This window comes from Nematostella vectensis, chromosome 14 (genome assembly GCF_932526225.1).
Source record: "Nematostella vectensis chromosome 14, jaNemVect1.1, whole genome shotgun sequence".
NCBI lineage: Eukaryota > Metazoa > Cnidaria > Anthozoa > Actiniaria > Edwardsiidae > Nematostella > Nematostella vectensis.
In genome coordinates, this window is record NC_064047.1 from 7,674,464 (window position 1) to 7,700,293 (window position 25,830).

General features: G+C 41.7%; 4 protein-coding genes across 4 annotated transcripts in view; 1 reads left to right on the top strand and 3 right to left on the bottom strand.

Moving 5' to 3' along the window:
• Positions 1-3,668: 3,668 nt before the first annotated feature.
• On the bottom strand, positions 3,669-7,953 carry LOC125559730 (chloride intracellular channel exl-1-like). Its single transcript, XM_048721293.1, has 3 exons — positions 7,719-7,953; positions 5,158-5,428; positions 3,669-4,844 (listed from the first exon to the last, which is right to left on the bottom strand). The coding sequence occupies exons 1-3, from the start codon at positions 7,755-7,757 to the stop codon at positions 4,504-4,506; spliced, it is 651 nt and encodes a 216-aa protein (XP_048577250.1). The 5' UTR covers positions 7,758-7,953; the 3' UTR covers positions 3,669-4,503.
• A 1,043-nt stretch (positions 7,954-8,996) lies between these two features.
• On the bottom strand, positions 8,997-12,963 carry LOC125559731. The gene is made up of 5 exons (XM_048721294.1): positions 12,810-12,963; positions 12,498-12,540; positions 11,740-11,865; positions 11,105-11,304; positions 8,997-10,154 (listed from the first exon to the last, which is right to left on the bottom strand). Exons 3-5 carry the CDS (start codon positions 11,850-11,852, stop codon positions 9,313-9,315), a joined length of 1,155 nt encoding a protein of 384 aa, XP_048577251.1. The 5' UTR covers positions 11,853-11,865; positions 12,498-12,540; positions 12,810-12,963; the 3' UTR covers positions 8,997-9,312.
• Positions 12,964-13,005: 42 nt separating this feature from the next.
• The window catches only part of LOC116601131, a 15,983-nt gene continuing 3,158 nt past the window's right edge, over positions 13,006-25,830 (bottom strand). The window contains exons 4-19 of the mRNA XM_048721295.1: positions 24,893-24,948; positions 24,696-24,754; positions 24,432-24,474; positions 23,970-24,083; positions 23,231-23,313; positions 22,672-22,755; positions 22,145-22,253; positions 21,101-21,137; positions 20,549-20,692; positions 19,976-20,059; positions 18,964-19,377; positions 17,926-18,106; positions 17,154-17,264; positions 16,376-16,616; positions 15,890-15,929; positions 13,006-15,510 (exon numbers count right to left, since the gene is read on the bottom strand). Coding sequence (XP_048577252.1) covers positions 13,022-15,510; positions 15,890-15,929; positions 16,376-16,616; positions 17,154-17,264; positions 17,926-18,106; positions 18,964-19,377; positions 19,976-20,059; positions 20,549-20,692; positions 21,101-21,137; positions 22,145-22,253; positions 22,672-22,755; positions 23,231-23,313; positions 23,970-24,083; positions 24,432-24,474; positions 24,696-24,754; positions 24,893-24,948 — 4,289 coding nt within the window. The 3' untranslated portion in view covers positions 13,006-13,021. The remainder of the gene's footprint in view (positions 15,511-15,889; positions 15,930-16,375; positions 16,617-17,153; positions 17,265-17,925; positions 18,107-18,963; positions 19,378-19,975; positions 20,060-20,548; positions 20,693-21,100; positions 21,138-22,144; positions 22,254-22,671; positions 22,756-23,230; positions 23,314-23,969; positions 24,084-24,431; positions 24,475-24,695; positions 24,755-24,892; positions 24,949-25,830) is intronic.
• Positions 24,319-25,830, top strand: part of LOC5510274 (neuromedin-U receptor 2-like) — a 20,252-nt gene continuing 18,740 nt past the window's right edge. The window contains exon 1 of the mRNA XM_048721304.1: positions 24,319-24,552. The gene's annotated coding sequence lies outside the window, so the exon portion shown is untranslated. The remainder of the gene's footprint in view (positions 24,553-25,830) is intronic.

Consider the following 25,830-nt stretch of genomic DNA (forward strand, 5'->3'; position numbering starts at 1 on the left):
TGCACTGCATACTTAAAAAATACTTGACATTGAGTTCAACAATATTGTGAAGTATACTTTACAAGATTAAAACAATGGAATGGGATATCATAAAAAATCCTTATTCGATTGCATAATCAGTAAATTCAGTGATCTAGGTTTATTAGTGTCAATAATTTATACACCTATTTCAAATAATATTGCACTTGGAGAATCTATGTGTCATAACTCGCAGTGTTTAATGGGTAATAAGCATGAATCAAAACAAACACAGGTTTAGAAAAGCTTCAGCATTCTTGTTTATGTGCCTTTAAACATTCACACAGCATTCAGAGACCAGGATTCAGCTATTTATATGTAACCCATGAACCACTGCGGGTAAGGATGTATTGACTTACCATACCTTACAGGTGCAACATTAATTACAATAGATGTATACTCATACATATGACAAAACTTGTGCAATATCACACGGACTTGGCTGACTCTTACCAAGCATCAAATATGTTATTCTACAATTTCATAGGATAGCAAACCCTACAAGTCTCAGTTCAATATAAATATTGAGTAAAAACTATAAATAATTTAGAGTTTTATAACGTTTTGTGGCATAAGTAACTTACTTATGTGAGTTACTCATAACTTGTTTTATACATACTTTATACGGAAATTTAGAACCTAATAAGTATTCAAGTAAAAGCGAAATATCACACAATGTTACCATGAAGACACAACATAACACAGCTCTGTTTCGAACTACAATATTTCTAAACACAAAGCTTTAATGTTGAACAAAAGAATGTCTTTAAAAGACAAGTTTATTCTTTACAAAAATCAACGAGTGTATAAAACCGGATATTGTAAACAAACGATATGGGAAGTTAAAGAATAGAATATCAAGATAGCTTAGGGGTCAAAGGAAACAACATAAAGAATTTAAACCAAATACTCTTCATATTTTAAGAAAAATACTAAACAATGCAAGTACTGTACAAGAGACACGTGTTGACACGAACGATGAATGTCCCATCACAAGTTTTCTTACTTTGCGCCTTGCTCCAGTGTACAGCATGTTCCGATATCTTAGTTCTCTCTGGATAGACCTGTCCACCTGCATATACCCTGCACTGGTCTTGATCCTCTACCTTGTTGGCAGAGGAGCAAAAAGCGAAAAGAGCAAAGCAAAACACAAAAAGTACACCCGTCGCCATCTTGGAAAGGAGTAGCCCAGCGCATGCGTAATATCTTGCGGGGTATTCCCTGACGTGGACCAATCATAGTATGCGGCTTTCGAGAGCGATTCAAGTAGTTCAATTTAGGAATTTTTTTCCTTTTTAATAAAGAAAAACAGCCAAAAACGTTGTCGGATTAATGTGTCCTTGGTTTTTGACACAAGCAATATTTGTTTTCAGTATTGTATTGCGTAAAAAAAAGAAAAACCTATTTTCATCGCCATAGAAAGACTTGAATTACAAATAGGATTCATTTCCGTATTTTGTCTTTTTTGGCTTTGACTTTCATTATTTTTAGATGAAAGCAGGTAAAAATGACGATAAAAATTCGCCGGAATTTGGGCGCGCAGCATATTTTAATTGACCTTTTAGAGCCGTGGTCACTTGCGTTAGTCCGTTAGAGATATCTCGTTGTGGTCGCCATTGCGCTAGATCTTTACGCCATTGCGATAGCTAGAGATGTTTGGTTGTGGTCTCACTTGCGAGCTACAGATCTGGCTGTGATCTCTCTTGCTAAAGATATGTTGTCGCGGTCTTAGTTGCGCTAGAGATATCTGGCTGTGGTCTCACTTGCGCTAGAGATGTCTGGCTGTGGTCTCACTTGCGCTAGAGATGTCTGGATGTGGTCTCACTTGCGCTAGAGATGTCTGGATGTGGTCTTACTTGCGCTAGAGATATCTGGCTGTGGTCTCACTTTCTCTAGAGATGTCTGGATGTGGTCTTACTTGCGCTAGAGATATCTGGCTGTGGTCTCACTTGCGCTAGAGATGTCTGGCTGTGGTCTTACTTGCGCTAGAGATGTCTGGATGTGGTCTCACTTGCGCTAGAGATATCTGGCTGTGATCTCACTTGCGCTAGAGATGTCTGGATGTGGTCTTACTTGCGCGCAGGAGATATTGAATGTGGTCTCATTTGAGCGCTAGAGATATCTGGCTGTGGTCTCACTTGCGCTAGAGATGTCTGGATGTGGTCTTACTTGCGCGCAGGAGATATCTGGCTGTGGTCTTACTTGCGCGCAGGAGATATCTGGCTGTGGTCTTACTTGCGCGCAGGATATATCTGGCTGTAGTCTTACTTGCGCGCAGGAGTTATCTGGCTGTGGTCTTAGTTGCGCTAGAGATATCTGGCTGTGGTCTTACTTGCGCTAGAGATGTCTGGGTGTGGTCTCACTTGCGCTAGAGATATCTGGCTGTAGTCTTACTTGCGCGCAGGAGTTATCTGGCTGTGGTCTTAGTTGCGCTAGAGATATCTGGCTGTGGTCTCACTTGCGCTAGAGATATCTGGCTGTGGTCTTACTTGCGCTAGAGATATCTGGCTGTGGTCTTAGTTGCGCTAGAGATATCTGGCTGTGGTCTTACTTGCGCTAGAGATATCTGGCTGTGGTCTCACTTGGGCTAGAGATGTCTGGATGTGGTCTCACTTGCACGCAGGAGATATCTGGCTGTGGTCTCACTTGCGCGCAGGAGATATCTGGCTGTGGTCTTACTTGCGCGCAGGAGATATTGAATGTGGTCTCATTTGAGCGCAAGAGATATCGGCTGTGGTCAAACTTTAACTAAAGATATCTGGCTGTGGTCTCACTTGCGCGCAAAAGATATCGGCTGTGGTCAAACTTGCACTAAAGATATATGGCTGTGGTCTCACTTGCGCTAGAGATATCTGGCTGTGATCTGAAAGCTGGTTCTCACTAGGACGCAATTGCAAGCGTAGCACCAACGGAAGCGCAACAGAAGTGAGAAACGGTCAAAAACAAAAAGAAAGTCAAGCAATTGCGTTCTCTTGCGCTTGGTTCCAGTGAGGATCGGAAAATTACGTGCGTTCTGCTTGCGCTTTCGTCCAATTGAGAACCAACCTTCACTTGCGCGCTAGAGATATTTGGGTGTGGTCTCACTTGCGCTAGAGATGTCTGGATGTGGTCTTACTTGCGCGCAGGAGATATCTGGCTGTGGTCTTAGTTGCGCTAGAGATATCTGGCTGTGGTCTTACTTGCGCTAGAGATGTCTGGATGTGGTCTTACTTGCGCGCAGGAGATATCTGGCTGTGGTCTTACTTGCGCTAGAGATATCTGGCTGTGGTCTTAGTTGCGCTAGAGATATCTGGCTGTGGTCTTACTTGCGCTAGAGATATCTGGCTGTGGTCTCACTTGGGCTAGAGATGTCTGGATGTGGTCTCACTTGCGCTAGAGATATCTGGCTGTGGTCTCACTTGCGCTAGAGATATCTGGCTGTGGTCTCACTTGCGCTAGAGATGTCTGGATGTGGTCTCACTTGCGCTAGAGATATCTAGCTGTGATTGCCATTACTCTGGAGAATTCCGGCTGTATGCACCTAAACTTCAGTGCTTCCAATTCACGCACCTTTTCTTGTTTAGGTGCGGATTTTTGTTTGCTTCTCTCCAGCGCGGTATATTTACCAGATACTGGGAAAATAGTTTTAGTCACTTAATAAAATTCCCAGAGAGGGCAAAGGCGTTTATCTTTAATTTGATAAATACACTAATTATATACTAAAATACAATTTTAGATACAGGCGTAAAAGTCTAAGGCGGTCTGATTCAGAGAATATAGAAATTAAATTTGACGTAAACATTTCTCACTCTAAAAGCATTTTCTGTTAGAGTGTAATTTTTAGCACTGGAACTGAACAAAATATCAACACGCGAAATACACTGGAATTTCTACCCTGGAGCCATTTTGGCGGGAACAATAAGGACGCGTGTAGCCTGGTAACCATATCAAACATATTCCCCAAGGATAGTGTCCTTCGTTCGCATTGCCTTATATGGTCATTGATGCCCATATTTAGAAGAGCTAAAGTTTTCCCGCTCCCTGATCTCCAGAAAATATGGTGAAAAATGCTAATTCCTGTCAATTTGAGACTCGTGGCAAGAATTTGTCCAAAAAAACTTGACAGCTTGGTCAAATTTTTATCTCACTAATCTTGAAAAGCCCTTAGACCCAGGCCTCCCAGAGATTGACCGAGCGGGTTTGAAGGTCACCCAAATATTGATATGCAGCTCTCATTGGAACTTGTACATTATCTAGCATGGGGGCATTGACTGCATTACCTGCTATTTGCAAGATTCACGTATGTGTATATGTATTTGACGTTGGGGGGCGGGAGGGGGGGGGATTCTGGAGCTCGAACATGGTGCACTCGAGCGAAGGTAACCACAGGGCCCCCATTTCAACAAGAGCCAGCTAGCTGGCTGAGAAGAAGTTTGTCGAGATATTCGGCATGTCCACATTTGACCACCGTATAAAGCCACAGAGCTAATCTACTATTTTTCCAGTTTATCGTCGGCACCAGTGATCGATAATAGAGCTGTCGGTTGGCCTAGTTTCCTGGAAAACCTGTGATTTATCGCCCTCCTCGATGTAAAGTCGGACATTTTTCAGCGTCGCCGGGATCTGAAACCCCTTCTTTGCGCCCGCGACACGTATGACCAGCAGTATCGGTAGAAGATATGAATCCACGAATGTCAAGGAGTCACTTTCCACGAACCTCGTTTTCCTGGACGCCAGAAGCTTGTCCAAGATCTCGAGATGGAGCTTAAGTGTATCCTCAGCTTTGGTATTATTGCTGTTTAGGAATGAGCGGAACTTGGTCAGGAGCATCAGGTTTTGGATCTTGGCTGAGGAAAAAAGAGAAAAGTTTCCTGATGACAGAGCAAAAAAAAAATGGCATGAAATTTTCCAATTCTCAATATATAAGCTCAAGATTCCGCATCCAAGGAGTTTCTCCGACCAAAAGCTAAATTCCAAATTTTAAAATTTAACTAGATTTAGAAGATTAAATTTAGAAGATTATTTTTTACTGTTTGTTTTCCTTTTGACCTGCTCTATGTCAAACCCAGGTACCCCTTCCCCCTCGAAACGACCATTAAGCCTCCACCCCTCCCCACTTTTTGTATCACACCGCCGCCTCAGTATACTACTCATACTTACCCATTAACGATCCTTTCCCCCCCTTGAGGCTTGGCCCAGGCAGACTTTCGATAAAATCCTCGATAGCACCGACCTCCTCATACACTTCTCGTGAGCCCTTCACGTTACGGAAGAGAACGGGGAGTGTCCCAGATGGACTGATCTCCTTCAGGATAGACTTGTCGTCCTCAAGCACGAGAAGCACTTTAGGCTCGACGCCTTTAAGCTTAAACATCATCAGCACTTGCTGAGTACTCGTTACGGCGGCAGGGAACTGTTTGGTGGAGTCTGCCTGAAGGAAAAAACACATTTTTATGTTGTGTTTTACTAATCTGGTAATATGGGGGGGGGGGGGGGTAGGTTGGCGTACCGCAGGTGCCTCGCAAACTTTATGTCTTGTAATTTGAAGAGAAAAACAGTGACTGTGACCATCTTTAGTCAATGGAGAAAGCCTCTGGAAAGAAACTAAGATTCCTTGGTACCAGACCCCAAAACGACAACGTTTTCTTCATATGCTTATTGTTGTGAGCGTGTTCAAAGGGCAGGCGCGTAATCAGGGGGGTGCGATAGGTGCGCACAGACCCCCCTTTGTGGACAAAAAGTGGGTAATTCTTATTAATGAATCTTAAAATACTAGGCTTTTTCCATATGATACCTATGACTGCGCACCCCCCACCCCTTGGTGGCCAAAAATTGGCTAATTTCTTAGTAAGGAATCTTCAAATACTATGTTTTTTCCTTATGATACCTATTATAACTGATTATACCTATGACTGCCCCCCCCAGCTAATCCTGGGTAAGCGCCTATAGGGGGTACGGGGTATCCGGATTCCACCCTGCTCATGAGACGAGATGATTGTTCGCCTCCGGTTGACACCTTAGTTGGTAGTTGTAAGATGGTTAGTTTGTGTGTATTTAAATAGAAACAATTCTAGATGGATCAAGTGACCTATCCCCATTGTTAAGGACTAGTAAAGCCCAAAGGCATTGCACCTACTGTACAGTGATAGCTCTAAAAGTCTTTGCACATCAACAAATCAAAAGATCGATAGACACTGAAGAGCATTGCACATTGCTGAACAAATGGTAGCTCAAGGGTCACTGACATCAACAAAACAAATAGCTGACAAACACTGAAGAGCATTGCACATTACTAAAAGTAAAACCCGAAGCATTGCATTTGCTGGACAGTGATAGCTCAAAGAGTCATTGCACATCAGCTGGTACATTATCTTATTTACAACTTGTAAGATAATGATGACAACAAAAGAAATGAACTTAATTCCGTGGTTTGTGAATTACTACTCGACTGGACCCGACCCTGTGTTTTTCTCAAGACACGCCTCTGGATGTATTTACATATCTCGTAATAGGGGGGGGGGGGGGGGGGTGAAGAGTGAAGGAGGCGTTTAACTGCCTGTGGTCGGGGGGGAGGGTAGTATCTTGAGATGGACCCTCCCTTAATAAAGTCACATGTGATATTCCCATAAAAAAGCATTAAATTGCCCCAAGTTCCATCTCTTGTCGAACAACCTGCTAACCGAAATCGATTGTTTCCCTTCAATTGCTTTTCCTTATGCGTCACCTATGATTACGTAATTCTGATAACTATTTTAATGAATAATAAAAATAGCGGTTTAATTTGAATTGAGTAGCTGCAGCGGTGCCCGAAAGAAGACTGGGAAGAAAAGGGTTAATTGATGAAATAGCTGCTCCCTTTCTATTACCAGTCCCCACCGCCGAGCGACAATACGAAGGCTAATTGAAGGTTTGAGTTCTGGTTATCGACATCCAATGTTGTGTGTTTCAGTTATCAGCCTGCAGTTATTTTTATAAGACAATAAAAGTTATCTTCGGGGTGGGAAATATACGGAGGTCAACCGCGACGGGTCACCTAAACATAACGTGAATTTATAATAGTAAACAATTATCTTAAAAGAAGCTTCCAGAACATTACCAAAGCGTCATTGTAAGACCCTATTTTCCACCACTTTTTATCATGTTTAGATAAAGTTACTATCCGACAATCTGAAGGTTAAAAATACTAATATTAATGTTAATCAATACAAAAAAGGCATCAAAAGTTTGATGACAAGAATCATCCTTTTTAAGGGGGAATTTTTTTTTCGCTTTATCTTTACATGCAATGCGAGCATTGAAAAAATTGAGAGCATTGAAACACCTTTTTTATAAAAGACCGAATCATTGCCTTTTTACGATGAGGAGTAACTACATCTTCGAGTACATCTACTCGAGTACAGATTTAATTATCACTAAAATAAAGATTAGCAGAGAAGCTATTGCAAAGAAAAATCACCGAACGGATGTCTGGCTGAGAAACAAGAAAGAAGACGGTTGTGACCCGTTTTTTGCGAGGGCAATTCTATAAAAAAGACTGCCTCGATGATAAATACACATAAAATGATTCTCCACAGTGGTTTTTCTTTATCAAAAGAGTTAAGCAAATCGAGAGAAACGTGTTTTTTAATGAATAGGCGAAGTACCGGTAGATCTACAACTACAATGTTTCTAGGCAAGCAAAAGAAAGTTTTCGAAAACATAATTCAACTCAAAAGACTCACCTGTATACATACGTAAATCCCTTCTTCAGAACTTGACATTTTTGCGCTGTTATTGACGATTATTTTCCTGTAAACGTTGTGGCTCCGAGCTATGTGCCTGTTGCGAGCTTGGTGAGCTACTTATAATCAATCAGGAGTAAGTAAAAATCGATTTGCACTTACGACATATGCTATGGTTGCTTGCTCAAGCGAGGCAGACAGCGTCCTCTTCGTACACAAACACAGCCGCAGCCAAAACAACCACATAGAATCCACAAATGTGTTTTTAGAATTCATTAATACGCTATCAGTCAGTGTCAATTCATTGAATTTTTGTTTTTGCTGAATTTTCCGGCATGCGTGATGTTTTTTTTTTTCGTGCGTTAGTTAACGTCACTCATCGAAGTGAATAAAGATCTCGAAAGTTCATTTGTGCGTGCGAAGGTTTTTGTAAAAACAAGTCTTATTAAGCCTTCTATGTGTTAGTCGACATGTAGTGTTCTAAATTTTATTATACTTTCAACTGCGGTGGGGGGGGGGGGGGGGGGTAGACCTGGCTCTCGTGGCTTGGATCTTGGATGAATTCACAACTCACACACTAATCTAAAAATGCACGCTTTTTCCTGTTATGACCAGTCAAGTGCTATTCAGACAGAGTAAACACTACCAGCCAAAAAGTTGGGCTATGTATAACAAGCCACCAATGATGGCTTGTTATACTTTATCAAAATAAATACAATTCTATAGCTTTCGTGAATCGTCTTCTGTGTTTTATTCATTCAAGGGTCTGTCCTTTGCAGTGGTCTCCTTTCACCTTATGAGTCACGGTTGCTTAACGTTTCGATATTGTATTCTGCTATTGTAAAATGTCAAGGCACCTTGCAATGCTTAGGCTTGATTTCCAGCTCTTTTCTGTGAGCCCGCAGTAGGTGCCCCCGGATGGCTAGCGACGGCTGGAAATCGAGCAATGCTGAACCCATGAAAAAGAAGGGGGAGGTTTGTATAGTGCCCTTGATCCCCAGTTCAGGGATTGCTGTTTGATAGGTAACAGATTTCTGTCCGATATTTATTTTCGCGGTAATTGATTCCTTGTCACCCGCTATAAAGATCGCGGTTTTTTTGGGCTCGCCTCCTTTTCACGTTGTTGAGACCAAGAAAGGCGCGCCCTAATATTCTGATTTGAACCCTCTCTGATTGGAGATATTTTTTTAAATCAATTCTTAAAGAATTTTTGGAAAGTTTCGTCAACAAAAAAGGCGTGGCTTGTCTAGTGGCGTAGCTATTAGGACGAGACAAGAAAGTAGGACGTTTTTTTATTGAAGCACCCAAAGCTTTTACAATAAGAATTATATACCCGACCCACCATTGGAAGAAGCAATCTTAAGATTGGGGATATACCATTTGGAGTATTTCTTTGCACATATAAAGCTGTAATCTGAGAATGTACACACGCATTTGCGGTCAGGAGGAAGAAGATAGAAAGAAATTAGATGTGCCTTTACAAAATACAAGAAACAGATGCTTGATTGCCCCTCCCCCTCTTTTTACCTAGTTTAGCTGCAATAAGAGAGGAATTAAAAAGGATTTCCCTAGTGTATGTAAAGAGGTTGCAGCTTCAGTCAAGGACGATCACTGTAGGCTCAAGAGGAATGTGTTTCCTGATTGTTTTCTCCTTCCTTTCTTGTAACTTATTGCTCTGATCAACTGTTCCAAATGGAACTCTTCTTTTCTCAGAGTTCTCACTTGATGGCATATCAGAGGAATTCACAGCCGGTGATTGGTTATTTGTCGTGTCTGTTGCACCTGATTGGCACATTGGAGTGGCACTTGATTGGGTTTCCCAGTTAGCATTGATTTGCAATGGGTAAGGATGGAGCGATTCACTACTAGATGTCAGAGCTGAATATTGGCCTTGACCAGATACATTTGCTTGTCCTGTTTCATGGACAACGTTTCCTGGAAATGTCACCAACTGCACAGGACCTTGAGATTGCTTGCCACCAACAGCGACCACTTGGCCGCCCTGATTACTCGGGTTAACTATTTGCATTGGTACCATGTTAACTGCCTGGCCAGCCTGATTTTGAACAGTAACAGGTACTACATTCTGGCCAGAAATAAGGTACACCGGCTGCAATCCAGCAGGACTAACAATTTGTCCAGGTTGAGCTCTCACCATCTGACCAGGCACTGGCATGGTTACAAGCTGTACGCGTCTTGGCTGTGAGTGGTCTGTTGAAGTGGTACCAGAAGGAACTGATGGGGAAGTAAGAGGCACTCTTCGTGGTGTCACTGGTTTGGTCTCCTTTATTTGAGATAGGGGTACTGTGAACTGGTCAATGCCTCTGGTTTCTTTCTTCTTTGACAGACCCGGATCAGACTTTTCAACAAGTGGTGATGTTGGTGCTGGTTGGCTTTCATTAACTTGGTTAAGGATAATCTTTCTAGAAACATTTTCTGAAAAAAGAAAAAGAAATTGGGTTTAGACTACACAGTTAACTCCTGCTTATGAGAACCTGGATGATTTCATAGATCAACAGCAACAAAAAAAATCTGACCTTCCTTTAATTATTCCTATCTTGCTCTGACAAACAATGACAAACATCTACCAAAATCGATTCCTGCTATCAACGATTCACTCTGTGGCCTTTTTTTTTCAGACAGTTGATTCTAAAGTGAAGCAATTGCAAGTAACATGTTTACGGAAAGTATCACTTAAAATCCTCAGCCTTTATTAATCAAAGAATAAAACATTTTTATCTAGATTAAGTAGGTCTAAGGAGTGGGGAGAGGGCGGATCCGAAATTGCTCACTGAAGAGATTTTACTCTTAAAAGAAGGGAAGATGGAAGATAATAGGGCATGTTCTATGGCAAAAGAAAAAGTCCAGAAGCTACAAAAAGCCATACCAAGCAGGCCAATACCCAGGGGGTACAATCGAACCACTCCCCCCCCCCACAATGGCTGAAAGTCCACTTTTGGTTCTCAATAGACATGATATTTGTAGACTATAAAGCATTAGCTAGATCACCCTGGTATGTAATGAAATCCAACAATAACCGTCCCATGAAGATACTGCAAAGGCATAAAAAATCCCTCTTTGTTCTCTTTCTGAAAAATTGTGTCCACCTTTTGGGATATCGCACCCCTGCAAGAAAAATCCTGAGTGCCGGCCTGCCAAGATAGCCACAATGTGGACACCTGGACGAAAACGGAATAGAGTAAGACGTAAGAACACCGGGCAAAGAACAGTAGATAGAGAAAGAAACAGTGCGGGATAGAAGACAAGGGATTAGGCAAGTGATGTTGCTGCAAACAGAACACTCTGGAAGAATTCTGTGGAGGCTTTATGTGCCATGAGGCACAAAGAAGATAGGTAACAGGTTATATAGATCATTCAAGTCTTACCAGGTGAATCAACAGTTGGGCTGTTTCTACTGGTATTACTTGGTTTGCCAGCGAGTGGGGTACTCATAGTGATGGGTGGTGTCTCAAGGATTTCTTGCAGGGAATGTTTGTATGGAGTACCCAGTTCGCCATCCTTGAAGTACAACATCGAACAATACCCATCGGTGGAGGATATCACAAGAGTAGAGCCGTTGTTTGACCTGATGAATTATAGTACTGATGTGAACGTGATTGGTTGGTACAGTTTAAGACATAAGAAATCATGTGACTTTCATGTGACTTTTTTTTAAAAGTGCACTCTGTCTTTTAACAGAAAAACGAAAAGAAAATCATTTAGCTCTATGAATCAGCCAGGACATTTCTGTCTGGGGCTTAGTTACATTGAATTTTATTTATTTTTGTAGCTTGCTGGCATGACAGCCACAGCCATTTCTGTACCAGTATTTAAAATTAAAACTAAAAATCCAGATTCCATAATGGTGATAATGCTTGGAACTTCCATCTTCTCCCATCTCTGTTAGAGGCTTAGAAATATCCAGGAGACCCCTACTATGTGGTAGAAAGGCTAGATGGAGGGACCAATTGATGGGGTTGAGGGCTGTGTCTAGTCAGAGGAATAAGAAACTGTAACCTACCATGCCATATCGCTAATGCCTGAGTAGTGTATATTGGAGACATAAGCAAATGGGACTTGCTGTTGAGTGTCATACAGAAGAACTGCATCTAAAGTGGCTACAGCAAACACCATGCGATAAGGAAGCCTAGACAATGAAATGTTAATAAATACCAGAAGTCTCATATATTAACAATAAACAGCCCTATCTTTCAGGCAGGGCACTTATCACCATCTTTTGGCCTCAGCTAAGAGAAAATCTCTCCGCACAATGCAGTCTGCCATTTCACTTCGCAGATCCTCCAAAGGAAGCCCCTTTGCTGCTGAGATTGAATCGAGGTACTATTGCAACAGCTACTGAATTTAATTCAACCTTTTGCCCCCACTATTGCCCAGTGCATGGCTACAAGGCATACACCTATTTCTAAAAACATTATCATAGCAAACATGTCATTGTTTGGCAAATGACAGTTCTACAACAAAATGGTACCATGGTTCTCATTATTGCATTTCTTCAGAATGCAGGGGAATATGGATTAATCAAATGATAATCCATTTAAAGCCATGTCTGGCTCTGGCTTAGCTGAATATCTTTGTAAACTTTATGTTTGAATAATTTTAATTTAAAAAAACCATCTTTCAGTCTTGGACCTGCCATTCATTATTGCACTGACAGCTTGTTTTTTAATTAGGAGTATACTGTACACAGAAAAAATGACATGCTGACATATACAGAAAAGCTAACCAGTCAGACAGACATATTGTAAACAGTCCACTCACTTGGATAATGAGGAGTTTCTTCCACTGTTTTCCTTGTCCGACTCTATGAGACAATTGGCAGGAGATGAAATCATACAGTATTACAAATAACTGAAGAACATGACTGCAAAACAAACATAATAACAACATAATACATTGCAAAAGCACACTGGCTCAAAGTGTGCTTTTATGGCCAGCTCTGACCTCACAGTTATGATATTACCACATGCTCAATATATCCACAGCCCATTTTGTGCTTCTATTGACCACTTTCATTACAGTTTCCACCTTTCCCTGAAGCACATTGTGTTGCAACAAGATAGTGATTCATACCTTTGGAATCCCTGAGTTCAAAGACTGCTGGGCAGCATCTAACTGCAACTGTTGGCTTTTTGGGGCTTTGTAGAAAACATACAGGTCTGTGGGAAGAGGAAACACTATCAAATGTTAAATAATTCAATTAATCAACACTTTAGAATTCTGGGCATTTGAACTCAAAGCAATATCAAATATAAAAAATAATGTTGTCTGACTTCCAATTTTTACTAATCTTCAAGACTGTCCTCCATAAAATCTTCCATTGAAAATGACTTCCTCTCGATGTCCTCGAACACAGGCATCGTAAACGATCGTTGCTGGTTACTCGTTATACGGCTAACCCCTGCAGCTCCGGCGCTGACACCCTGCTCAGTGGGAGAGGCGTACCCTTCCGACCCAGCGCTTCCCTGATGGGATTCAGAAGAAGGGCGAACAGATTTATTTTCAGTCCTTGGTTTCAACGGTGTGGAGGTAAGAGCCAGAGCTTCTGGAGGGAAGAATGCCGCGTTTGCGGTCGGGGTGATATCCTGTGGGGTACGGTCTGCTCTTGAATTGGCGAGGTTTGAAGTCTCAGCTTCGGTAATGCCTTGCTCTTCTTCCCTATCAGCGCCTTCTACATGCCTTTGGTTACCGCCTTCATAGGCGCCCTTTCTATACCCACCGTCGTCGCCTACGTCATCGCCCTTTCTGCCCCTGTCCTTCCAAGTGGCCAGAGTAAGCGGGAATCTCTTTGGGGGTTGCATGTTGTTTAATGCCTCGTTGGACGTCCCTCTACTCGGGAACACCTCGCAGGAGCTACTACTCTCGCCGGATTCTAGCGGAAAAGGAGGCTCACTCGGTCTGTTCTCATACATCCCAGCTGGGAGGATGGAGTCACCAGTGCTAATTTTGAGGGCATCATCATCATCACCACTATGATTCTCGTCAGTTGGGTGTCTCCTGGGAACATCATCACCATCAATATTGCCAACTGATTTACCTTTGTCATCAGCATCATCAGTTACCTCAAATTTCGTCTCCCCAGCATTTGATGATCCTGTACGCACCCCGCCACTTTCAGCTTCTTCCTCTAAAGGAGCCTCCGAGATCCCTCCCGTGATCCTTTTCGACGCGCTGCCCCCCTCTCCACTGATTTCCTTCCTGAATTCTGGCAGGTCGACATCCGGGAGTTGCCTCGCCGTCAGGCTTGCTATCTCGGACCGCAGTTCGGAGAGCATCATGGCCGCACGGTGACCAAGCCTTGAGGAGAAATTCAAGGACGAGCTCAGCTGCGAGGAGTCCATGGACATGGTGGACTGAAGCTTGCGCATGCGCGGTACCTGGTCAGCGGAAGTACTTCTTAGTAAGATTTTCTTCTTCTTGGGTTTTGTTGGTGAAGTTGGGGACTCTGGGGCCGGGGTCTCTGATTGTCCGGAATCAGGATCTGATTGGTGTCCAGTTACCTTATCTTGCAGTTTCTCCGCGTGTATGGGTTCAGACTGCCCTTTGTCTTGGGGTGTTGGTTCAACGCGGACTGAATTCACTGCTTGTTCTTGGTTTTGACTGTCTGGTTGCCCAGTTGTCGAGTATCCTTGATCGTTGTTGTCCCCATTACCACTCAACTCATCGGATCTTTTTTTCTGTCCAAATCCTTCTGCTTGTTCTTGGTTTTGATGGTCTGGTTGCTCGGGTGTCGAGTGTTCTTGATTGCTGGTATCTCTTCTACTACTAGACTCCAGGGTTCCCTTTTCCTGTCCTGCTGCTTCGTGGGAAGCCTCGCTCGTTGCCTCTGTGTGGATGTCGCCGGTGTCGTTGTCGCTTAGCTCTGTAGTAGCACTTGTAAACGGCAGAGGGCTTGAAAAAGTAAGTCTGGGTAAGCAGGGTTTAGTTTTTTTATCCGCATCGGAATTCCTTTCTACCGTACCTCTGCTATAAGAACACCCTTTTCCGTTACGTAGAACAGATTCTCCTGCGTCGGCTCCGACTGTCCTCGGTCTTTCTCGTGCAAGCTCGGAACTAATCGGAACCCCTTCGAAATCACGTACACTACTTTCTGAATTTCCTTCTTTCTGGTCAGTCTTTTTACGTTCAGTTATAGAATCCTCATCTTTTGAACCAACTGTTTCCTGTGTATCCAACCCGTCAGGCGCATGGCTAACATGTTCGTTATGAGTCTTACTTTTCCTAACCTGCTCGCTTTCAGGCTGCGAGCTTTTACTAGATAATTCACAATGGTCCAGTTCGCTTCCAATTTCATCCTTCTTCTGTAGTCCAGTAACCTTTTGGTCATCAGTCTTAACAAAAATATCGCTGCATGCTCCACCAACCATACTGCCCATAGTATCAGTCACCTCTACCGAAGCAGTTTGCTCCGCAATATTAGCACTACTTGTGTCGACCTCGAAGTCAACATTACCTTCACTCATAGAACCAATAAATTCTGAGCCCGACTGGGTGCTCGTGCTTTTCTCTCCACTTTCTTCTCTCTTCACTGGTTGACATTCCTTGCTTTCATCATCTGGTACTGAGACGTCGGGAATTTCCGAATACTTCCCGAGGTCTAACGGCTCGATTTCCACGGTATCATCCATGTCAGTGACACCCTCCGAGTTATTATCGATTGACGCACTGATCACTCGAATCTCCGGAATTGTCCCAATCGATGGTCGGGTAACCCTTATCTCCGGAATATCCCATGTTCGAGAGCATGGCTCTGTTTGTTTATCAGGATGTTTGCCTAAAACGAAATTAATTCAGTTGTTAGTGGGCACTCGTATTGGAAAATACGGAAACAAGTGTGAAAAGAACGTGTAAATCTTGTACTTCACTTTAACCAAGTCTAATAGACATCAAGAAACTAGTTTTTTAATCGAAATTACAGCGTGATAATAGGATCTAGACTCGGCTTTATTGAGTCATAAATTCGGAATGGTTATTCTGGGCATTGTCGATAACTTCACCTATATTTAGTTTATTTTAGTTTCTTTTGAAGACTGCCAAAAATGAAAGGGAACTCTATAACGATCCAGCAAGAGACCCCTCAAAATCCTAGCTATTCAATAGGAAATCAGATAAGGAATACAATAAGGGGTACACTACAATAAGCAGTTGCTTACCAGTTTTCAAGAGGGATACTTCGGCCTGAAGTGCATTCATCTGTTAAACAAAGCACAGTGAAAGTTTATCTCTAATACCCAAACAAATAAAATATAACAACACAATCGAAATATTAGCACGACATACTAAAAGGTAACGTAAGGCAAAAAGGCCTGATCATGTGACCTACTGTTCTCCGAATGCTTTCGAGATTATATCTATACCGCCAAGGAAATTCTACTATATTGCCACCAGGGTCGCTAGCTAACAATGCCTCAGGACCATGATTTTGATATGGGAGAGTCCTGAGGCGGTAGTAAGCGGGTAATGCTCGCGAACATGTTCTTTCATCCCCGTGGAGGGGAGGGAGGGACGTTATCAAATTCTTATTTCATGTGCACTCGGAAGGACACGGAATTTCACAATATATAGTCGGATAGGTGCTAGAATCGCGAAACGTCGAATGCACAAACTAAGGTAGACCATGATTTAGATCCACATTTTACCTGCTGTTGGAGTTGTTTACACAGGGTGACCATGGCTGAGTATCCAGTTCTCATCTGCACACGTGGTACAACCTTTCTAGCTTGGTAACCCCGCCACATTCTCTGTATGGTGACCGCTGCCCTGTTGCGTTCGCGTGAGTGAAGGCTCTGAATGAGCGCGTTCTGTTGTTCGAGGGCGAGCCACATGCATTTGATGGCTTCTGTTACCTTGCTACGGTCACTGGCCGCTTCATCTTTGTATCTAAGTAATAGAGGATGTTATCTTTAAGGAGCAGGAATAGTGGACGAAGATTTATATAATCTTGCTGCTGATAATGAATGCTAAAGATGATGACGGCGATACAAAAGATGATGATAACAAAACTGATGACGATGATGACCAAGATGGCAATGCTTCTGATGATATCGAAGATGATGTGGATAATCATGACGATGATAAAGGGTGTTTAATGATTCAGATGATGACGCTGATGACTATAAATACCAATGATAATAAATACGATGATGGCAATGATGATGATGATGATGATGACGATGACGATGAAGATTACGATGGTGGTGGTGGTGATGATGGTTGTGATGGCGATGGCGATGGTAATGGTGATGGTGATGATGATGATGATGCCGATGGTGACATTGAAGGTGTTAATGATCGTGGTGATGACGACGCTGAGATTACAAAGCCGATGATGATGAAAATGCATCCGCCTCGTCTGTGGTAATAGTCATTGATAAAGAAGTATTGATATAAGTAAAAGAATGTATACCGTTTCCTCACCTGTTTACCAACATGGCAAGATGGTTTATGTGAGCCGTCTGTCTATTGCTCCTGATCTCATTTCGTGCATTGATTACATGAAGATCATAGCTCCGTGCACGATAACCACGCCTTCAGAAAGAATAGAAAGTCATTGTTGGTATGAGGCTCATGGCCGAGAACAAACTCGTTTACTGTCTATATAATCAGGCATAAGCGTTCATTATAACGACAGCATCATCATTATCACAACGCCCACACTATCATCATTATCATCATCATCATCATCATCATCATCATCATCATCATCATCATCATCATCATCAGCGCTGTCGTTATATCATGATCATCAACAGGTTATGATTCCATGATTATGGTCACGAATATAGCGATTTAATGCGGGTGGCACATATAAGGCTAGTGTAGCTGTTATTGCAGGTGAGGCTCGCTTAAGCTAGTGTAGCTTGAGTAGCTTGTGTAGCAGTTGAAGCTGGTAATCATGGAATCATAACCAATCAACATCATCGTCGTCATCAACTAAATGGCCACCAAAATAGTCTCCATCATCGTCATCAACAATAGCATCATCGTCACAATCAACTGGATAACCACCAACATCCGAAATCATAACCATGATCATCATCACTATCATTACCATCGATAACCACCCCAGGGTCATCTTTGTCACCATGGCCAGGCAGTATCAATCACATTCACAAAGCAGCGATGCCCTCAATTCGGCACAGGGCAAGCCCAACCAATACACAAACGACCTAAAGATAACTCAGCTTACCAAGCAGCCTGAATAACCACAGCCGCGTTCTTCCTGGCCCTGTATTCCTGGAAATGGAGTCTCTGTCTGACCAGGAAGCCGCGGACACGCGCCTGAATAATAGTGGCAGCAAGGCTGATAAGACGCATGGCTTCCTCTTCAGTCATGATGGGAGGGTCGGGCTCGCTCATGTCATCAGGCTCTGCGGGGGAAAAATGGGAGAATTTAAAGCCGCATTGTCACCAGTTTACTTCTGGTCGATCACGTAACAATCTCCGAGGATTTTTAACGGAAAACGCGAAAAAATATTTCAAAATATTGAAAGCAGTGTGTCTATTGGAAGTTTCTTCGAGGATGTGATCGATAATTTCGAGCGGATGGCTTGTTAAATTCCTCGGATTCTGATAGATTCTTTTGTCTTTTAACGGTTGAGGTTTCCGTCGGACCTCCGGAAGTACACTGGTTACAATGCGGCTTTAAAGCAAGGTAGTGAATTTTCCATTCTGATTGGTTCTGAAGCGTTGCGTGAACAACACAGAGGAAGGCTACACAGGAGACAACCTTCGATTTACGCAAATAGAGCAACCGTTTCTTAGTCAAACAAACTCACAGTTAGACGGAAATGATTTAAACAGCCCACTCAAACGGTAAATAGCACATCAAATTGGGCCATAGGTGGTCAGTCTGCAAGAGTTAAAATGGTGTCTTTTGAACTCTCCCAATTCCACCTACCTTATCCTCTTCAAATGTTTAACCATGTCCCTCCCCAAGTGTTTGGGGTTGTTAAGCTACCCTCCCCCCCATTCGGGATCACAGCAGTCCTTGTCTACACAAGTCGATAATACTGCATTATTGTTTACTACCGTAGAAAGAACTGCTTTATCCACTAAACGTGCCCCAGCCAGTTCCCTTGAGTTTCCAAGTGCACACCGCCTACACGTTTTATAATGCAATAAAAAACTTGTAAAAATGTATTCCGCAATGACCCTTGCTTCCCACCCTATATATTTGCAGATAAAGGTTTCGCGGGTTGTTTTTTTTTTTAAACGATCTTCTTACCGTCCTCAGGGTAGCTTTGGCTTCTCTCGATCTCCAGGATGTTTTCCCCGTTCAAGTAACGCTCTGTGTTGGTCATGGGCTGCACCGCACCGCTGCCACCAGGCAGGGTGTTTGGATAACGCTCTGTGCTGGCCACGGGCTGCACCGCACCGCTGCCACCAGGCAGGGTGTTTGGATAACGCTCTGTGTTGGTCAAGGGCTGCACCGCACCGCTGCCACCAGGCAGGGTGTTTGGATAACGCTCTGTGCTGGCTACGGGCTGCACCGCACCGCTGCCACCAGGCAGGGTGTTTGGATAAAGCACTGTGTTGGTAATTATCTGCACGGTGCTGCTATCGTCAGTCAAAGTGTTCGGTTCACGGACAGATGCAGACGCACCTTCTACAAGGAGTTCACGTGATCTTCGAGGCGGGTCTACACACGACAGGAAAATTTATATCTAGCTTAGCCAAGTTATTATATAGATCCACGCATTTTGATTGAAATTTTTAAAGATTCTTTTATTGATTCTAAACATACCCTGCCTTCCCTCTTCCCGTGTAAGGGTGGATGAGTTACTGATGGAATTACTTACCCTGTATGCACTATATATTCCGGTGTAGGGTTGGATGAGTCATTGATGAAATTACTTACCCTGTATACACTCTTCTCGTAGAGGGATGGGTGAGTCATTAATACCATTACTTTCCCTGTCTGCACTCTTCCCGTGGAGCGGTGGCTGCGTCACTGATGACATTACATACCCTGTCGGCACTCTGGAGGGATGGGTGAGTCATTGATAGCATTACTTACCCTGTCTGCACTCTTCCCGTGGAGGGGTGGATGAGTCATTGATAGCATTACTTACCCTGTCTGCACTCTTCCCGTGGAGGGGTGGATGAGTCATTGATGGAATTACTTACCATGTCTGCACTCTTCCCGTGGAGGGGTGGATGAGTCATTGATGGAATTACTTACCATGTCTGCACTCTTCCCGTGGAGGGGTGGGTGCGTCATTGATGACATTACATACCCTGTCTGCACTCTGCCTGTGGAGGGGTAGGTGAGTCAGGAATTGGCAGGTATGTAGACTCTGACTCCAATTGGTCGCTCAACTCTAAGATACAAACATATCACATGACTCTGACTCCAATTGGTCGCTCAACTCTAAGATACAAACATATCACATTTTCTAAACCTTGCTGGCCCATACCATGTATCATCCGTTCTGATTGATCTATCGGGTATGTATGACAGATATTTGGCTAGTGTGTTCTGCGTGTGTAACAAGTGTTTTCGTATGCTATGGAGCCCATGCAAATGAAATAATCGTTTCATCTGCTTGAATTTTTATTTTCAAAATATAAAATAATGGAGGGACAGTTATAATACTTAAAATGATGTTTCAAATTTTGTTTCAATTTTAATATTGCTGCTGTTAGTCGCTGTAGCTGTTGTTGTTGTTGTTGCTATTATTTCTGTGTGTTTTTTTTTTGCCGTTCTTGACGTTTTGTTGCTGGTTGCTTTTACTGTTGTTGTCGTTGTTGTTGCTGGTTGTTTTTGCTGTTTTTGCTATATTTGTTGTTGTTGTTGCAGTGGTTGTTACCTGAGTCTGACACATCCTGTATTGTCAAGTCTTGTGCTGCTGTAGACTGGCCCTCGTGAGCCCGCATTATAGACCACATCTGGTCAGTAGAAACTCCAATGCGGTCTTCAGTATTGCGGGCCGGTGTTGGAGACTCTTCAGAATCTATTGATTATCGGACAAAAGTACAATCACCAGGCAATGTACATTTAAATTTTTATTGCACTTTCTTTCGGCAGGTAACTATGGGCTCGTTACCATAATCTTAAGTATTATTCACTCAACACAAGTATGATAATAGTACCTTAAGCTCTCCACCACCGCACCTGAACAGAGCTTCTATTCACTCATCATTTGTCAACACTTTATCAACACTAAACGAGCAGAGCTATAGTTTTCTTACCACAAAGGAATATTGGGCTCAAGATAGACCTTATGTGGAGATATTTCCAGTCTATTTTCATCAGAGCGCGTATGGAACTCGTATGGAAGTTTTTATGTATATTATTCACATGGCTACTGCCGTTTGCTTTTAACAATAACAAATAAAAATGATTTCATAGTGTCATGTACCTTGGGTGTTTTGAGCAACACTCCTACTTCCCTCAGCCTGCAATGCAAGATAATCACAAGTCTCGTCACAAAGACCTTGCTATTGCGCTAACACAGTATTAGTGACGCATAATTGACAACTGCCTGCAACTGCATAAGCGGAACAAAAGAATGGGAATTCTGTTAATTATGCTCCACTGCTCTTAAAGAAAAACTTTGAATCGAGGCTCTGTGCCCAGCACGGGTGGCCTTGTGTGTTAGCGCGTCGGCCTCTCACCACTGTGGCCCAGGTTCGAATCCTGGCTCAAACTGGGGATTTTTTTCCGGGTTCCTGCCTTGATTCTAATTTGTGTCACAAGTGATATAAAGTTATTATCCCGTGTTTCCAGTCTTCTCGGATAAGGACACTAAACCGGAGGTCCCGTCTCTTCAAGCTGCACTACATTAACCTGAACCGAAGGGACGTAAAAGAACCACTGGGGACGCAATAAACCCTCTGTCAGTGACCACCCCCTAGTGACAGTGCTTACTAACCGAGGGCCATATGTTAGAAAACTGAATATTCGGTTAAATATGCTACCCTCGATAAACAAAGATTACAAGCACAGGACCTCAATTTGAAACTTTTCTTTGAGCAGTCGAGCATATTTGGAAATAGGCTATTGGGGGACCAAGGTCGCATGAATATTGCTTTAGTGACCTGTAGTGCACTTATTGCTTTTGTGGACCATGTCTGAATCATGAGACTTGAGGTATGACATCTCAAATAATATTTGAGAGGGTTAATAAACACTGAAGGACGTAGGCAAACCACTGGAAGGGCAAAAATTCTCCAACGTGCCACCATCAAATTTTTGTTCTATTTCAAGTATAACAAAGTATTGGCTGACTAACGGCACATCACCAAGCCTAGTCCGTGTGTTATTTTTTTGGGTTTCAGGTTTCCTGTGGAACTCCCAGGGTTCTCCCTAGACCCTCTTGCCTCATGATGAACACAGGGATCCCAAATAGAACGTCAAAACCCAAGGCTACATGCTGAATAATGCCCTGAACACATCCCAATACCTGGACGACTGGTGGTGAGATTCCACTCAGATAAGTTATTAATTGAAGGTGTCGACCTGGGGAGAAGGACCTCAGAGCCCCACTCTTTTGCAAGCTACTTGCCACACTCCTTAGAAAAAAGGAAATAAACCGATTATGCTTTTTCGAGAGAATAAATTGACGGACCACAAGTAGGTGGGAGGATTATCAAAGAGGATTTTTTTGGTAATCACATTAGCAATATTTTGTGGCTTGAACAAATTCAAAATCCACAATTATTCCAATAAAATCAATAATAGTGGCCACACATTACAGGCCCAATTTTTTTGGCTGTCAGCTTCAAATATTTTTTTCTATGTTTTCTTGACAAAATATTTTTTTGCTTTTGCTCCATCTCCTCCCATCACTTTTCTAGTGCCCCGTACCGTACTAACAAAGACTAACCTCAACATTAACTGAACATTACCAATGACTGACCTAGCTTTAAACCAGCCCTAATCAAATTTATCCCCCTTTATATAAATGTTTACGGTCACGAACCCCTTTACCTTTCTGTACTGGAAATCAATGTTCCGTCGAGATTATGAAGTCGCGCACAATAGCATGCGATGTATGAGCGGTAGTCAAATTCTCTTACAGTTTGTCAAGGTTAAAGTTTACATGGGAGACATGACGGAAAAAACATGACGTGACGCTTCAAATGAGCCCATTTTACATCGAATAAGGCGGAAAATTTCTCTGAGTACTTAGTAACTTATAGCAAACAAAATATCAAGTGCGACTTTTTTTAAATTGATGCGACTTTTTGTAAAGTGTCATTGAAATTTGAGCTTTTCGTCCCTGAGCTGATACACAAGGCAATGATGATCAAGTAAAAATTATCTTAAAAAGCCAAAATCTGATTATGTGCACTTCAGCCTCACGTTATTTTTGTTTTAAAAATCAGTCCGCAATACAAGGAACCTAAAGCCACTGAAGAAATTGTGTCTTCTTTCTCTATCTGAAATTTCGCGTTTTCCAGGTTTCTCCGTCATGTGGCTAAGGCTCAGGAGATGCACTTGCCAGGGCAAATCAATCATAGTAAAAATAAGTTATTTTCAAGGATACAGTGTATTCGAGTGGGATATGACGCAGGGGTTAGAATTGATTGACAGCTGTTCCAGGGCAGGTAAAAAAGACAGGAAACTTATCTGAAAAAGAACCAATAAAAAGAAGTCATTAGTGGCTGGAAAAGGCTTGGATGGGTAATATTAAGGGGCTGTTCAATGAAAACCTTCTAATTGTTTATTCTAGGCTAGACAAAATAATAACAAATGTACATTGCAGAGTGACATTAGAATCCATAAAAGATTTCCAGCATTGTAGACATGATTATAGAGCAATGTGAAGATGGCATGGCGATGCCATGACCTCACGTTCAAGCCTGGCCCGGGCGAGAAAGGCCTGTAAGCTGCAGGGGAGGCTGTGTTGACCCCTCCCCCTAAACACACACACAGCCTATTTTTTTTAAGTACAAAAAAATAAAAGGTCCTGAAGACTCAAGCCCAGGCAAGTGCAACTTGTGAATATCTTTCATAGCTAAGTGGAAAACCTACTTCTATTGACTATATTATACACTTGGACTCTTAGTGGGGAGCCTCATAAAAAAATGCCTATACAAATAATGTTTATTGAAAGACTTTGAAGCTGTGATGTATGTATGGCTATGCTTTTAAGTCCCTAACTGTTATATAGTCATTGATTGTCATCATTATCATCAACATCACCAGCACCATCACCACCAACATCACAACCACCACCACCACCATCATCATCATCATTTTACAATATTTCTAATTTAATGTACCTCTGTGAGATCTTTCAACTCATTCTCAGCTAATGATAGGGTGATGATGCTCTTGGGGAGGACTTCAGGGACCGGGCGGAGTGAAGGGATGAGGTTACCATGAAGAAGTAGAGTCTGGACATATAAAAGGCAAAAAATTAGATGAGAAACATCAATGATCATAGTCACCACCATCATCACCATAATCTTGAACCCAGCCACCATAATCAGCAAGCAACAACAACAACTTACTTATCTATCATGGTCGTTGTCACGCTCATCTTCAATACCCTTGCCACAATCTCCAACTGTTATAAATTCATTGATTGTCATGATTATCATCATCATCAACATCATCACCATCACCATCACCACCAACATAACAACCACCACCACTACCACCATCATCACCATCATTGTCTTTACCATCATCACCATCATCATCATTGTCATCATCATCATCAATTAACCATTATTTCCTACCTTCAGATTTTCTAGGAAAGTGAGATCAGACAAGGAGGACACACTGAAAGAGTAGAACATTTTGTGGAACCTAAGAAACACTCTAATGATCCTTAATGCAGCCCACACAGAGGGCAAGTTGGTGAGTATCAAGGCTCAACAATTATGGTATAACTGGTATACCAATGATAAGCATACAGCATCATTTACAGCAATCTAAATCACAATGATATCAGGGGATTAAACATCATTAAACATCTTAAATGGAAATGACAGACAGCTAACCTGTTATCTGATAGATCCAAGTGTGATAAATTGATGTTCTTGTCCAGGTTCTCAATTTTCTGCAGAAACAACAAAAATGATGTTGCTGCTATTGTCTGCTGCTGTGATGTTGTTTTGTTTACTGTTGTGTTTTTGTTGTTGTTGACATACACAGATAGTCATTTGTGGCTAGTAAAACAGACTCCATTCATTGTTACCTTTATACTATTTCCTGATAGATTAAGCCACTCCAGACTTCTCAAATGGCTGAGCCCTAACAAAATGGAAAAAAAATGAAATGTTTAAAATGTTTGTGACTCATACCTAAAAAAATATTAAGTAATTTCCAGGCATTTTTATGATAAGTATAGATGATATCAGCATTGGACAGAGCATACACATGCGTTTACACTTCTCTGATGGAGGAGCCATAACATAGACACAAGGTTTAGTTTAACATAAAAAATATGCCAAGCATATGAAAAAGGCTTTGTAAGCCACCATTTTGTCAGCCTAGCAAAATATACTGAGAATAAAGCATCCATTTCCATTGGCTGAATTAGGCAATATTGTGTAATAAATTAGGTATAAATGATATTGTGTAATAAATTAGGTATAAATGATATTGTGTAATAAATTAGGTATAAATGATATTGTGTAATAAATTAGGTAAAAATGATATTGTGTAATAAATTAGGTAAAAATGATATTGTGTAATAAATTAGGTAAAAATGATATTGTGTAATAAATTAGGTATAAATGATATTGTGTAATAAATTAGGTATAAATGATATTGTGTAATAAATTAGGTATAAATGATATTGTGTAATAAATTAGGTATAAATGATATTGTGTAATAAATTAGGTATAAATGATATTGTGTAATAAATTAGGTATAAATGATATTGTGTAATAAATTAGGTATAAATGATATTGTGTAATAAATTAGGTATAAATGATATTGTGTAATAAATTAGGTATAAATGATATTGTGTAAAAAATTAGGTATAAATGATATTGTGTAAAAAATTAGGTATAAATGATATTGTGTAATAAATTAGGTATAAATGATATTGTGTAATAAATTAGGTATAAATGATATTGTGTAATAAATTAGGTATAAATGATATTGTGTAATAAATTAGGTATAAATGAT

What these genes read in the sequence shown, in the direction of transcription:
- LOC125559731 (XM_048721294.1), bottom strand. Translation starts at nt 11,852, where the DNA reads ATGGTGTTTGCTGTAGCCACTTTAGATGCAGTTCTTCTGTATGACACT. An exon ending in GGCATTAGCGATATGGCATG is followed by an intron (nt 11,305 to 11,739) that starts GTAGGTTACAGT and finishes ATAATTCATCAG; the next exon opens with GTCAAACAACGGCTCTACTC. An exon ending in CCCAACTGTTGATTCACCTG is followed by an intron (nt 10,155 to 11,104) that starts GTAAGACTTGAA and finishes TTCTTTTTTCAG; the next exon opens with AAAATGTTTCTAGAAAGATT.
- LOC125559730 (XM_048721293.1), bottom strand. Translation starts at nt 7,757, where the DNA reads ATGTCAAGTTCTGAAGAAGGGATTTACGTATGTATACAG. An exon ending in GGATTTACGTATGTATACAG is followed by an intron (nt 5,429 to 7,718) that starts GTGAGTCTTTTG and finishes TTTTTCCTTCAG; the next exon opens with GCAGACTCCACCAAACAGTT. An exon ending in GGGGAAAGGATCGTTAATGG is followed by an intron (nt 4,845 to 5,157) that starts GTAAGTATGAGT and finishes TTTTTTCCTCAG; the next exon opens with CCAAGATCCAAAACCTGATG.